We start from the raw sequence: 13,531 nt of genomic DNA, 5'->3' as shown, positions 1-13,531 counted from the left end.
ATCTAGTCATACAATACATTGTGATCATATTTACCCCCACTACCCGTCCAACCCCTCCATGTCTCACATGTTAAATACCATCATGTGTTAGATATGTTAGAACGGTATTATGGCACCATTATATGATAGATGCCAGAATGGTATTGTAGCTGTGGTTTTTAAAACAGGAAGAATTTGAATCTTCAAGGAAGGCACATAGAAATAACTGTCTGAAATCTGCATGAAAATTTTATATTGAAGTAGCTGAACTGCAGATTTTATATTGAAATAGCTGTGTTCCATTTGCTTACAAGTACAATTTGCACATGCGCGTTACATACGTCAAGGTCGGGTGTTCACAGATGACTGTTGAAGCTGAGTGTGTATGAACAGGAAGTTCTTTTATTTGGGGAATGGTTAAAGGTTTCTGTTTTTATTTATTTTTTTTTAATTTAGAGGGAGATCAGAGATCTCTTCTAAGGTTGGTGGTTGACAAGTACAGGGAAACCAAAGTCCCCTGAAAGTTTGAGAGGCATAACTAGCGATAGTCTAAATGTCCTCTCTATGAAAAGTGTGGCTGGAAAGCACTATGCTTGTGTAAAGTGTCACTGGAAAACCATGAGCTTCTGTCACCCCATATATGTGCCTATTGCCTTTGAGCCAGGACACCATTCTTTCCCTCACTGTGGGCTTCTGTGTCCCCTACCAGCTGGTCTGTGGGAAATTGGAGCACGTGCAGCCGGACATGTGGTGGGGGCACGCAGAGCAGGCCCGTGCAGTGTACACGGAGGGCACACTACCGTGAGGAGTCCATCTCAGCCAGCCTGTGTCCACAGCCTGCACCCCCCCTTCACCAAGCCTGCAACTCTCAGAGCTGCCCACCTGCTTGGAGCACTGGGCCCTGGGCAGAGGTAAGCAGGTGGGCTGAGAAGGGGTGGTGGCTGGACCTCACGCTGTGGAACACCTTTGCCGAGAGTTGTGCTCACTTACTCTCGTGTGCAGTGCTCACGGACCTGTGGGAAGGGGTGGAGGAAGAGGACAGTGGCCTGCAAGAGCACCAACCCCTCAGCTCGAGCCCAGCTGCTGCATGACACGGCCTGCACTTCGGAACCCAAGCCTCGGACCCACGAAGTCTGCCTGCTCAAGCGCTGCCACAAGCATAAGAAGCTACAGTGGCTGGTATCTGCCTGGTCCCAGGTATGCTCACCGGATCCCCTCAGAGTGGAGTCAACCTCTACCCTCCAAGCTGCCTGCTTCTGCTTCCTCTACCTTCACTGTGACTCCTCACGCTGCCCACGTTCAGTTTCCTATGCCTTGAGTCAGTCAGCGCTCTGATTCATGCTCTCCTATCACCCGCCTCACTGGCACCCATGCAGCCTGACCTCCCTCCATGTTGGATCCTTCCTTACAGTGATACCGTGACTGAAGAATGTTGATAGCCTTTATTAAACCTTGGGCAGACTAGAGAGAAGACATGCTAATTCAGCAAACACAGGGCCCATTTCTCAAGATGGGCTTGATGGGCAGCCAGCTTATGGTTGTAGCAATGCTTTAGGTTGTCTGTGCTGAACCACTGGCTACATAGCCAGCGACAGCATGAGTGTAAATGAAGGGCACATCCACGTCCTTATTCATACTGTTTGGGAATACCCAGACCCCACACAGGAGGACTAGCCACAGAGATCTGAGCTTAGAGTTTAAAGGCTTCCTGATGAGCTTTGGCCTAAGTGAGGCCTAAGAGGCCTCAGAAATCTTGCCACACGAGCCAAGGATGTACTGTCTACATAGAGTATTAAGAAATCATTGTTCTGTTCTGAGTTCCAGGGCAGACAGGGCTGTTACACAGGGAAAAAAAAAATCTCTCTCTCTCTCTCTCTCTCTCTCTCTCTCTCTCTCTCTCTCTCTCTCTCCTCCCTTCCTCACGCCCCCTCCCCTCCCTTCCTGCAGCAGCTGGGAAAGAAAGCCAATACTTGGTGCTGGTCCTGCTCATATTTCTCACAGAAGAGCCTATGGTGTCCCATTTCCCCACATGCCTTAAGCAATGCTTTCGTTAAGGAGGCAGATGACCCCTGGCTTTGCGTCTGAGACAGTTGGTCACTGAACCTTAAATGCAGCATTGCATGCTGGGTAAAGTAAGCTTGCAGCTGCTAATAGAGAGCCCCCAGGTTCCGTTTCCCCTAGAGCAAATGGATGAGTGCCTCTGAGTGGATTTCTGCCTTTATTTGAAGAGCTGCTGGACAAACCTCTGAAGCCGCATGTGAAGAAGAGCAGGATACTTAGGCTGCGTATTCGATCAGCTGTGTCCAGGGAGAAAATCCTTAACACGAAATTTAAAACACCAAGCTCTCACACACACATATGCACAGAGTATGCGCGAACACACACACACACACACACACACACACACACACACACACACAACACACACACACACTAATGCAGAAACACGCACAGCCATATATACACACACATAGAGAGAGACAGACAGACGCCAGCAGTATGCTCTGTACCATACTCAATAAGCAGCATAGAATTGTCTTCCAGTGGGGACTTTGTCTTGGCTGATGGGGTCACGGAAGTCACTTGGAAGCCAGTGAGTGTAGAAACCTTGACTCCCTTAGATTTCCTGCTGGCACTTTGGTCCATTGGTCCTGAGGCTGTCCAGTATTGCCAATCTACACTAGCAAAATCCTACAATCTCTCCCCCTAACCCTTCCTTCCTCCCTCCCTCCCTCCCTCTTCCTCTGAGCTGGGGCCCCTGCTGAGACACCAGCACTGGCCTGTGGTAATGGGATGTTGCTCTCAGGAGCCATTTCTGCTTAGCTGATGCTCTTCTGTCCACATGTCGGTCTGTGCAGCCTCTCTGCTCATGCAGGGGTTAGACTGAAGGATGGCTCGAGCTTGGCATGTATCCCCAGGGGAGCCAATCCCCCCACCCCCCACCCCACCCCGCCTGGTTGCTTCCAGGAACCACTCAGATTTCTAGGAAAGGTTTCTGAACACTGGAACACTCTAGGGGCCCATATTGTGGCTGCAGAGGAGGCGTGGGGGTGATACTGGGAGCTGTGATTCATTCCATGTCTTAGTTCTTAAAGTCACTCTAATGTTATCAGTGACAGGCCAACACTTAGATTTTTCAGTAAAAGCGTCCTGTAATTGCCCCCATGTGGTTTCTCTTTGGACCGGTCCTATTTATTACCCATAATGCCATGCTTCTATGTTGTGGCGGTTTTTTTGTTTTTTTGTTTTTTTTTTTCTTGTTTTGAGGCAGGGTTTTAAGTTTGCCATCTCCAGCCTAGGCAGCACAACACCCAACCCTGTGCCACAACACCTGACCCTGTGCCACAGCACGTGACATTGTGGGACAACGCCCAACCTCGTTCCACAAAATCCACCTCAGATTTTCTTAACGTTGCATATTACAACACTTTTTTAGATGCCAAGGCCCAAGCCATGAAACGGCTATATTTATATAAGTATTAAAGCAATTTCATCGGGGCACACTCAAGTCATTGATGTCACTCAAAAACCCTTCTTCACAGTGCTCTGCGACATGCCAGAGAGGAACACAACATAGAGTTCTCAGGTGTGCTGAGAAGTACGTCTCCGGAAAGTACCGAGAGCTGGCCTCCAAGAAGTGCTTGCATCTGCCAAAGCCTGACCTGGAACTGGAACGTGCTTGCGGCCTGATTCCCTGCCCCAAGCACCCTCCGTATGCTGCTTCAGGGCCCCCAAGAGGCAGCTGGTTTGCCTCACCCTGGTCTCAGGTAAGATGCTTATGTTAATAGTTGGCTCACATTGAGAAGGCGCAGCTCCCAGTTGGGGTGCATTCTCTAAAGCCCACTGAGCCCTCCTGATCTTTCTCTCCTGCATGTGGGTGGGCCCTCGAGGGTGGGTGTGGCTTACTGAGAATGGATGTTGCCAAACCTTATTGCGCCCCTGTGTGTCATCACAAATGTTTATGCCGTCAACTCTAAGGAAATGTTATACCCTTGGTAAAACCTGGGTAGAGATTCCCCAGAGATGGGTGTGAATGGAAAAGTATGAAACCCACAATAAATCAGCAGTGGTTGGTTTATAGCTAACCAAGTGACTAGGAAAATGAGGTGGGGATTTTCACGTGGTGCCTGGCCCCTAGAGTAGCAGCCTGGGCTGAGGGTGGGCAGGGTTCCTTTGGGGCAGTGGCTCTCGATCGTGGGTCGTGACCCCTTTGGGCGTCTAATAACCCTTTTACAGGGGTCACCTAAGACCATCAGAAAACACAAGTATTTACATCATGATTCATAACAGTTGAAAAATTATAGTTGTGAAGTAGCAGTAAAAATAATTATATGGTTGGGGGTTACCACAGCATAAGGAACGGTATTACAAGGTCGCCATGTTAGAAAGGTTGAGAACCACTGTTCCAGGGGCTTTGGCATTCCCACCCTTCTCCTCCTTACCCATTGCCTCACTTCCTTCTTATGGCTTGCCCTCCTTCCATGTCTGGTTTCTACCTGACTTCTGGGCACCTGAGTCCCTTGGGCTTCTTTCTGTTTCTCAAGCCGTGGTTCTACACGTCTATCATTCACCTATGCCCCGCCTCCTCACTCACTGCCTGGGATTGGGTTCTGTATGCCTGTCACTCACCTGTGCCCTGCCTCCTCACTCACTGCTCCAGATTGGGTAAACTCATCTGCTGAGGCCTGCATTCAACTGACATACCTAAAGCCACCTCTGGCCTGCATCTGCTCTGTTCTAGTAGCCAGAGAGAGTCACACAGCCCAAGACTTCCCCCAACCCCCTCCCTAACCCGCCTTCTCTAGCTAGGCCCTACCTCCTAAAACTTCCATAGCCTCCAAAACAGGACACATGCTGAGAAACACCTGACCCTGCACAGGATGCTCTATGTTGAAACGTCACACAAGTTAACTCTTCAGCCTGGTGCCCACCCTCCTAGTTCAAAAGGCTGGTGACTGTTTTCATGTGTGTAAGTTTCTAAGGATTTAAGAGCCAGGCGAACTCTCTATCACTGCAGGCAAAGCAGCGTCTGTCTTCACAGTTTTTCCTGGGGAGAAAAATAACTGCAAGAATAGGTGCTGGGTCAAAGCCCAAGAAGTAGACAGTGCTTGTGGCTATGTGACCCCCAAGACCAGAGGAATTGGCCCACCCAGATGCTCATCCCAGCCCCAGCTGGGATCAACTCTATCATAGTCTGGGCTCTTGGAGCATAGAGGTTTATCAATACCTCGCTTGGCCCAAACCTAAAATCTACTGTATGTCTCCAATATTTTTGGTGGGTCTGAAATGCCTGATCTGTCTAATGAGTCATTTGTATCAACTGACTACAGTTTATATCCACTGTGATTCATTTGTTGATGCAATACCATAACCCTTAAGGAGCAAGAAATAGCTTATGTTGTATGTTTGCCATAAGCATTTGTAACTGCGACCCTACCCATAAACTGTGGAAAATTTCCAAATTGGAAAATTTTCAGGTAGTAATGGATGGTCTGTGACTGGCTGACCCTCCACTACAAGCAGGCTTAGTCCTGTCCCAGTTAAAGGACATTGTGGTGATTTGCTATCCGGGGTCAAACTCAAAAAGGGTTTTGTTTATCCTTTCAGGTTATGATATATCATGGTATAAGGTTGACCTAAATCATTTCAGTCAGGACTGAGGATCTGGTGGTTCCCATGCTGTTGGGGCCTGGGAACTGCTTAAACGTGATCACCTGTTAAACTTTTCTCACTTTGCACGTCAGAGATGAGTGTTTCAAAGCTTGGCAGAGCAGGACCACTCCACCACCAGGGTAATACAGGTTATTTGAGAAGGTCATTGACTATGTAAGGTCAGCAGCTGTGTCACAGATGACAATGTTGGCTTCGTAGATGACAACTATGACAGCAGCCCTGTGACAATTGTAGAGAGAGAGAGAAGGAAGCACACACAGAGGACAGACACTCCATGCCACCAGCAGATTGCTCAGTGGACGTCCTGAGAAACCTCGGGAAGATGGCGAAGCTTTGGTGGCCCAGACTCTCCACTGAACCTTCTTCCTCCCAAAGTTGCTGTCATTGGCTTGGCCACCGCAAGCATCCAACGGAACCTTCTGGCCCCTGCTGGCTCCTTGCCCTCCAGCCCTGGAGCTGCTGGCTTCCAAGAGCCCCAGGAGCATCTTATCTGTGTGTAAATGGAAGACCCAAGAATTCTGTGATGAAAATCCTAAACATACAGCTAAATTTGAAGCCACTATGTTTGCATACTTGATAAACAATTTCCACATTTTCCCTTCCCTGGAGAGAAAAAGAAATACACATCTTCCAGCTTCATATTTTCTTTTCATCTCCTCGTATATGGCAATCTTTATCGATTCAGAACATTGCCAAAGTTTTGAGCCCGAACATCTTTTTTTCTTTCAGTCTGATGTTGGGAGGTCGAGAGGCTGTTCCTTATAAAAATATTTTCCCCCATGGGGAATTCTCAAGTTCTCTAAACCAGGGTTTCTGAATAACCAGGGATGAAACGGAGAGGGTGGGGTGACTGGGAGGTAAAGGTGTGGAGTTGGCATGGCTGACAGCCTGAGAGCCCACGGCTGCTGCATAGCCAGGCTGAGGACCACACACTGATCAGAGGCTTCACCAGGAATGCGAAGCCAGGTGCTGGTCCCTGTGTCCATCAGTGAGTGTTGAATGCTAAGAGCACAGCCTGATAGAGGAGTGAGGGGTGATTTAATAGTTGTAATTAAAGGAATGAATCGATGGCAAGGCACATCAAACCAAACATGACAGCTTTAAAACCTCGAAGTATATCCAGTCTGCCCCCACCCCCAGCCTGCACAGCGGAGCTGAGAATGCAGCCCAACTCAGAATCATAACTTAGGTAAAACATTAGGAGATATTTTGCATTTATGTCATATTTACATCCTAATCTCTGTCTCCTTTCCTGCCCACCCCCCCACACACACACAGTTCTACCCGCAACCCTTTCCCTTCTCCTCTGAGAGGGTGGTGCCCCTCTGGGTATCCCCCTCCTACCCTGGCATAGGCTTTATTTTGGTAGCTCGATTACATGGTTTTCAAGAGCTGGCCTTGTAGAAGATGCTGTGAAGCAGTGTTATAAGGTTAGACATATTTCGCTGTCACGCTGAGTAGAGTCCTCGGCTGAACAGGAACAGGTTCAGTTTGAAGAATGAGAGCCAGGTGGGTAGAAATGGCTGCAGATGTCCCCTGTGAGACCAGGGCCCATTGCTGTTTCAGTCCTGTTTGCCCATTCCCCAAGAGCTCTCAGTGTCCCCTTAACTAAATCAGGGGAGGGGGGGGAGGGCTGACATGCACAGAGCAAAGAACAAAGGGCAAGCTTTGCAACATACACACAGCGAGAAACTTGCTGACCCACCTGCCCCTGGAGGGACTCAAAAACAAAATGAGAGGCTAAAGCATTGTTTGTTCTGGTTGCCATAGTTACAAGTTGAAACTGAACTGTGGGTGACTTTCCCTGATCTTGAAGTGAAGGAGTATAGCTCTAGGAAATGTTCCAACCATAGGCTTCAGGGCCTGACTGTGCTTTACTCAAAGAAGAAGAAATGACGAGATGCATTTCCTTCAGCTGAGATTCCCAGGACTGTGTGTCCAACTTCCCTCACTCCTCACTGGGGAAAGGGGGGGGATTTGTTTGATGGGATGCTAAACTCTAGTCCCACTAAATGCTCTGATGGTAAGTCACTCTGAGCTCTGATGGCAAGGACAAGTTCAGCATCCAGTTGGGTGACACTAGTAGTTTGCTGTGAACAAGGGAGAGCTGGTTCCTCTCCTGATGTCCCCGGGGGTGGGACAGCTCCAGTGTGCTGCCTTGAAAGTGTAGGCCAGCAACAGGATGGAGTCATGCATGTCCTGAACTTTCACAGTATGATTGCTGAAAGTTAAGCAACTGTTCCATTTGCCTGCCATACGCCAGGGCATCCCATCTGAGAACTGACCTCATCTTCGTCCAGGTGTCCCTTTAACTGCTCACATTCTTAACATAAGCCTGAAGAAGGCTTCTATCATCCAGTCTGGACTTGTGCTGTTTCCTTTCTTGGATAAACTACTCTCCGTGGGCCCATGAGAGTTCTCTCTCAGTCTCACTATTCGTCTTGACACTTTTGCCCACAGCTAGTGTCTGAGGGTCCCTGAGCAGTTTTCGTGTCATGTCAGCTAGTGAACACTGACCTTTGCAGCTCATGCTCCATTCTCCTGCCCTACTGATGAATACAGTGCTGAGACACGATGCCCTAACTCAAAGAGCCCCTGGAGGCCATGTTGGCCCAGGTCTAGGAGTCCTGGGCCTGTAGTTGAACATCCCTGTGGCTCCCCAGTCTTCTCAAGGAAGATGCCATCTTGTCCCCAAAGACACTGTTCCTTCTTGCCATGAGAAAGCAACCTGGTCTCCTCCTGCATACACTAGCTTCCTATGTCCATCAGTGACTCATCCAAGAATATTCTAGACAGAGGCTCATTTCTATAGTTAACCCTGAATATGGCTGCCTTCAAAACAGAGGAAGGCAAGAGAAGGAGCAATAGGGTTTTGGCACCATGGGCATAATAAGGCCAAATTCAAGACAAAGCACCACACCGTTGAGAAAGTACCTGTCCCTGGACTCAGTGTCCATCAACAACCGCATAACCCGAATACCTTAAACAGAAACCAAAATGAGTAGGGGAAAGGTTCCTTGATGTTTTGTTTTGCTTTGCTTTTTACACAAGAGTAACCTGTGATAACTTACGTGGAGACAGGATCTGAGTCTTTTCCTTTTTACAGTCTCTGAGTTGAGGAAATCCTAAGCCAATCCAGAGGAACTTGAGTTCCTGTACCAATGTCTTTAGCAAGTATATTGTGCCCAATCATGCTGATCCCAGAAAACTGTAGTCGGGGTTGCAGCATCAGATCCCCACCTGAGAGCATCCCAACAGCCTGGGGTTGTCTTCTCTTGGTCCTCAAGAAGGGTGATGGCAGCCAGATGAGTGTAACAGAGCATCCACAGCATAGGCTGGTTGTGGTGCCCTGGGAAAAATATGGACATAGACCGTGGTGCATGCTGGGAAAATGGTGAGATGGAGTGGCCCTGCCTGCGTTGGGGCCAAGCATCACTTCCTTCAGGGATCTCCATCTTTGGCCATGTCTCTGCCCTCTCATGAGTGGGCATGACAGTGGGTGAGCTGAGCTGACTGACATCCTGGCAGCTTGTGACTGTTGTGTGTGTCTTTTGCAGTGCACAGCCAGCTGTGGGGGTGGTGTGCAGAGGAGAACCGTGCAGTGTCTGCTGGGGGGACAGCCGGCCTCGGATTGCTTCCTGCATGAGAAACCTGAGACCTCCTCAGCGTGCAACACCCATTTCTGCCCTGTTGCAGAGAAGAGAGGTGAGTGCCAGAGCTGTTTGACTGAACCTTCTGGTATTGATGTCAAACTTCTGGGGACATTGATGAGAAGATCTCAGGAGATGGGGGTGCTAGCTGGAACACCCTGGAGTTGGGGCCTTTCCATATTTTCTCCCCCTCCACTTTTACAATGAAATAGTCACAAAGCTATCCCTGCCATTCTCATCCCACCCAAGAAGGGACAGAGCCTTTTGTGATGTCTCTCTCCTTTAAAGGACGTATGCTTACCTCTTTTTGTATGCTACTTGTGTAATTATTTTAACAAAAGTAACCAAGAAATAACATAAAACCTCCTTATTCCTTGGGCAGACTCTAAAAGCCATCCTCGTGTACATGCAAAAGCCTTAGGCAATGGATGGACCTAAATGCTCTGGATGCCTGGGCAGAATCATAGATCAGGTCATCTGGGAGGCAGCCTGCAGCTGGGCTCATCCTGAGAACCAGGTCGATGGCATTCGGTTGGCATCCATGTTTTATATATCCCAGATGAACAAAGAGTTGGGTCAGTGCCTTTAGCACAAGAAGACCCCAGTTTTTTAAGAAGGATTTCATGAAAGCAACCATCCTGCAAGACCCCTTTAACACCTCAGATTAGTAACTGTCTGCTTGCTGTGACCAAATACTTCACAGGAAGTACCTTCAAGGAGTTGATTTCCCCCTCCACCTTTGGCTTACAGTACCTGGGGATACAGTCCTGGAAGTAGGGGCTGGGTGGGGGAGGGAACAGGAGTGTAAGGTAGCTGATCACATTGTATCCATCATCAGAAATGGAGACAGGCAGGAAAGCCAACGCCAGGCTCTAAAGCCTCACAACCTACCCCTCATCACCCACCTTTTCTAGGAAAGCTCAGCCTCCTAAAAGTTCCATGACCTTCCAGAACACCATCAACAACTAGGGACCAAGAGTTCAGACAAAACAGTCTCTAGGTGAGGTTTCACATTCAAACGGTAACCAACCTGGAGAGGGCTTTTCTTTAGCAACAAGAAGATCACTTTCCTTTGTGCGACAGAGGTAGCTGGTAGGAGTCCAGTGCGTTCGTCAGAGTCTCGGGCTGACACGCAGTGTGCTTGTTTCTAGACACCTTCTGCAGAGACCTCTTCCACTGGTGCTACCTGGTGCCACAGCATGGCATGTGCAGCCACAGGTTCTACAGCAAGCAGTGCTGCAACACCTGTTCCAAGTCCAACCTGTGAGCCGAGACCAGTGCTGGTAACAAGAAGATGTCCCCGTGGCAGAGAGAGGCTAGCCGAGAGAGCTGCGCAGTGTGCACTGGGATGCATCCAAAAAACGACAGGAGCTGGAAGAAGGACTTGGTCTTTTGACCTAGAGTGAATCCATGTGTTTCTGAGCGCGGGAACACATAATTGCACCCACAAAGGCATGTTCCGTTGTCCTGGTTGGGTGGGGAAATGGGATCCTGCGGGCTGGCCTCCTGCACGTAGATGGGAGAGTTGGTGCTATAGTGCGCAGGAAGCAGCCCCCCTCCCCCTACTCCTTCCAACGCCATGTTTATGTCCAGCCAAATTAAATTCGAAAGACAGCCAGATCCAATCTGGCAAATGCTGGATGTGTTTCTTAGAAGAAAAAGACCAAGAATTCAGGAAAATGTTCGTATCTCTGCCATCCAGCCCACCAGCCTCCCTCCGTCTTTGGAGACCCCATTTTCATCACGAAAGGTTTATGGACCTTGAGGAGCAGGTATAGGCTAACTCCTTCCTGCACCCGTGGCTCCTGGAACAGGTACCTGGGAGGGGGTGGGGGTAGGGAGCTCTGATATAGGGCTTTGCATACTTGGAAATGGATAAACAACACTCCTGCTAAGGTGCTTTCTCTACTTCCGGTCCCTGGGCTGGAGGAGCTACTTCGATACTTTGTCTTCCGCCTCGGCTTTTTACAGGAAGTTCCTGTCTCAATTGTTTTCTCAGTGCTGTTCTGTTTTAAATGAGGGATCGGAAAGGCAGGTTACACTAAAATCTAGGTGTCCCTGGAAAGTGAGGGTCCCCGGGAATCTAATTCAATCAAGTGGCCAAAGATTGTTAGTGTTAAGCCCGAGGCTGTATGCTGAGTGGTTTTAAAATGCATCCCATGAGTTTGACTGCTTCTGAGCTGAGAGCCAAGGCCAATGGCCTTCAAAGGAAAAGCCCAGGGCCACCTCCAACCTCTCTACCCCTCTCCCTCAGTATTGGTGCTTATCTCTGGTCTTCCCACCTAGGGCCTTCCCAGTAGGAACACAGATATTTATATTTGCCGAAGTTTTATAATAAATTTTATATTGTATGGTGTGCTTTGGAACCGCTTCATGGTTTTTCTGGAGATCTACTGCTGAGGTGAAGGGATGGCAGGGGATGCCAAGACAGCAGTCTCTAAGAGGGTTTTAGAATGTCATGGAAAAATTGTGATTGGCCTAAGAGAAAAAATCTCTACCTGTGCCATGGAGAACAGGACAGATCTGCAGGAGAGATGGGTAAGGGGTAGGTGATGCAGGGTTGGTGCTATGTGGGAATATTAATGAGCAATCCCTACTGGCCCTATTTGGGGCTCTCCTGAGAAGCAGAACCCATACAGGTATAAAGAGACAAGAAGTCATTCAAGGGACCGCTCAGTGAGTATAGAGATCACCTCGAGCTCTGTGCTGGAACCCTATAATCTGGAAACAAAATAGATGTCATCGCCATTCAGACTGTGAATCTGCTAAGAGAGCAGGCTGCAAACTGAGGTACAGTTTCCATTCAGGCTGGCCTGCAATCCACTGTGTAGCTAAAAATGACCATGAACTTCTGATCCTCCTGCCTCTATTCCTCAAGTGCTGAGATTACCAGGGTGTGCCACCATACCTGGCTTGTAACGTTCTAGGAATGGAACAATAGCTTTGTCCCTGTAAGGCAAACCCTCTACCAACCGAGCTACATTTTCAGCGTTTCAGGGAGAACCTCTAATTTACTGTAGAGCCTTCGGCTCATCTGCTAAGGCCAACTCATAGGCCAGAGCATAATCTTCTTTTAAAGGCTAGTAATTCAAATGTTAGTCACCTCTAGAAAGCACTTTTACAGAGCATAGTGTCTGGCATTGATTTGACCAGCACATCACACACTCTGGCTAAACTAACCAATCAGAATAACCAGCATAAGTGCTCCTCTTGGCTTAGAAGTATCCAGCCCTAGCTGGGGCCCATGGGAAGCCATTGATGATCCTGTGATTGAGGCAGGCCCCTTCCCATAAGGGATCATCAACTAATCCACTGTGGGAATGCCAGCTCCCGTGGCTGGCCCACTCACTCAGGCTGTCTGCTTCACTTGCAAAGGACTTTTGCTGCTGCAAGAGCACACCACAGCCTTGAGTACAGGCCATCTCATCTATCTACATGGTGAGACTCCACAACCCATTTTACACACAGATCAAGAAAGAAACTATATAGTGTTCCCTGAAGAGACAGACAAAAAAAAATCTATAGGATACTGAGGGATTTAGAGTGACACATTCTGAAGTCCTAGACTCACAACCTTATTGATTCACTGACTCTGTAAGTCAGTTCAAGACCCTGCCAGCAGAGCTAACTTTTAGGAACCTGTTATTATCTCTATATATGATCAATATATGGTCCAGGTCCTACAAGGAGATACTATGCAGTCACAAATTGATAAGCAAAATATGGCTTGGCTCCATATGGATGGGACCAGACAGACAGGTGTTGGCTTCTCTACAAGGAACAACAGTGTTAAGAGAAGGACAGCCTTTCACCTGATGCCGAAGACAAGACAGAATGGTGAGCATGTAGGGGAGTGAATGGAGCAGCAACTGTCTGCCTGAGACTCTGCTCTAAAAGTCAGGATAGGCAGAACTAAGAAACTCAGCCCCTTCTCTGACCCCCACCCCAAGGCCATCACTACCCCTGGCCTTCAGAAGAGGACTAGAAGGATTTCATGCAGCCTTTGTCTGTTCTGTGCCATCAACGTTGGAGCATGCGACCAATCAGTACCACCCTTCACTCAGGATATGTTCAGTGTTTGCCTAGTGTGGAGGAGAGGGAAGATCATGTTAAACAGCTCTGGACCGACAGCTCTCGTTACCAGAGGACAGGCATTCTGGTTTCAGTGGGAGGAGCAGAAAGCACTGGATAGCCAGGTGCTACCCAGACCAGAAAGCAGGAGCTCAGGA

At 48.7% G+C, this 13,531-nt stretch overlaps 1 protein-coding gene across 1 annotated transcript in view; it reads left to right on the top strand.

The window, feature by feature from the left end:
- Positions 1-11,658, top strand: part of Adamts16 (ADAM metallopeptidase with thrombospondin type 1 motif 16) — a 124,510-nt gene extending 112,852 nt beyond the window's left edge. Inside the window, exons 19-23 of the mRNA XM_032894833.1 lie at positions 689-890; positions 982-1,176; positions 3,522-3,746; positions 9,210-9,357; positions 10,454-11,658. Of these exons, the coding sequence (XP_032750724.1) occupies positions 689-890; positions 982-1,176; positions 3,522-3,746; positions 9,210-9,357; positions 10,454-10,569 (886 nt within the window). The 3' untranslated portion in view covers positions 10,570-11,658. The remainder of the gene's footprint in view (positions 1-688; positions 891-981; positions 1,177-3,521; positions 3,747-9,209; positions 9,358-10,453) is intronic.
- Positions 11,659-13,531: the final 1,873 nt, after the last annotated feature.

This window comes from Rattus rattus, chromosome 2 (assembly GCF_011064425.1).
Source record: "Rattus rattus isolate New Zealand chromosome 2, Rrattus_CSIRO_v1, whole genome shotgun sequence".
NCBI lineage: Eukaryota > Metazoa > Chordata > Mammalia > Rodentia > Muridae > Rattus > Rattus rattus.
The sequence above is the reverse complement of the archived record's forward strand: the minus strand, read 5'-3'. Positions and strand labels throughout refer to the sequence as shown.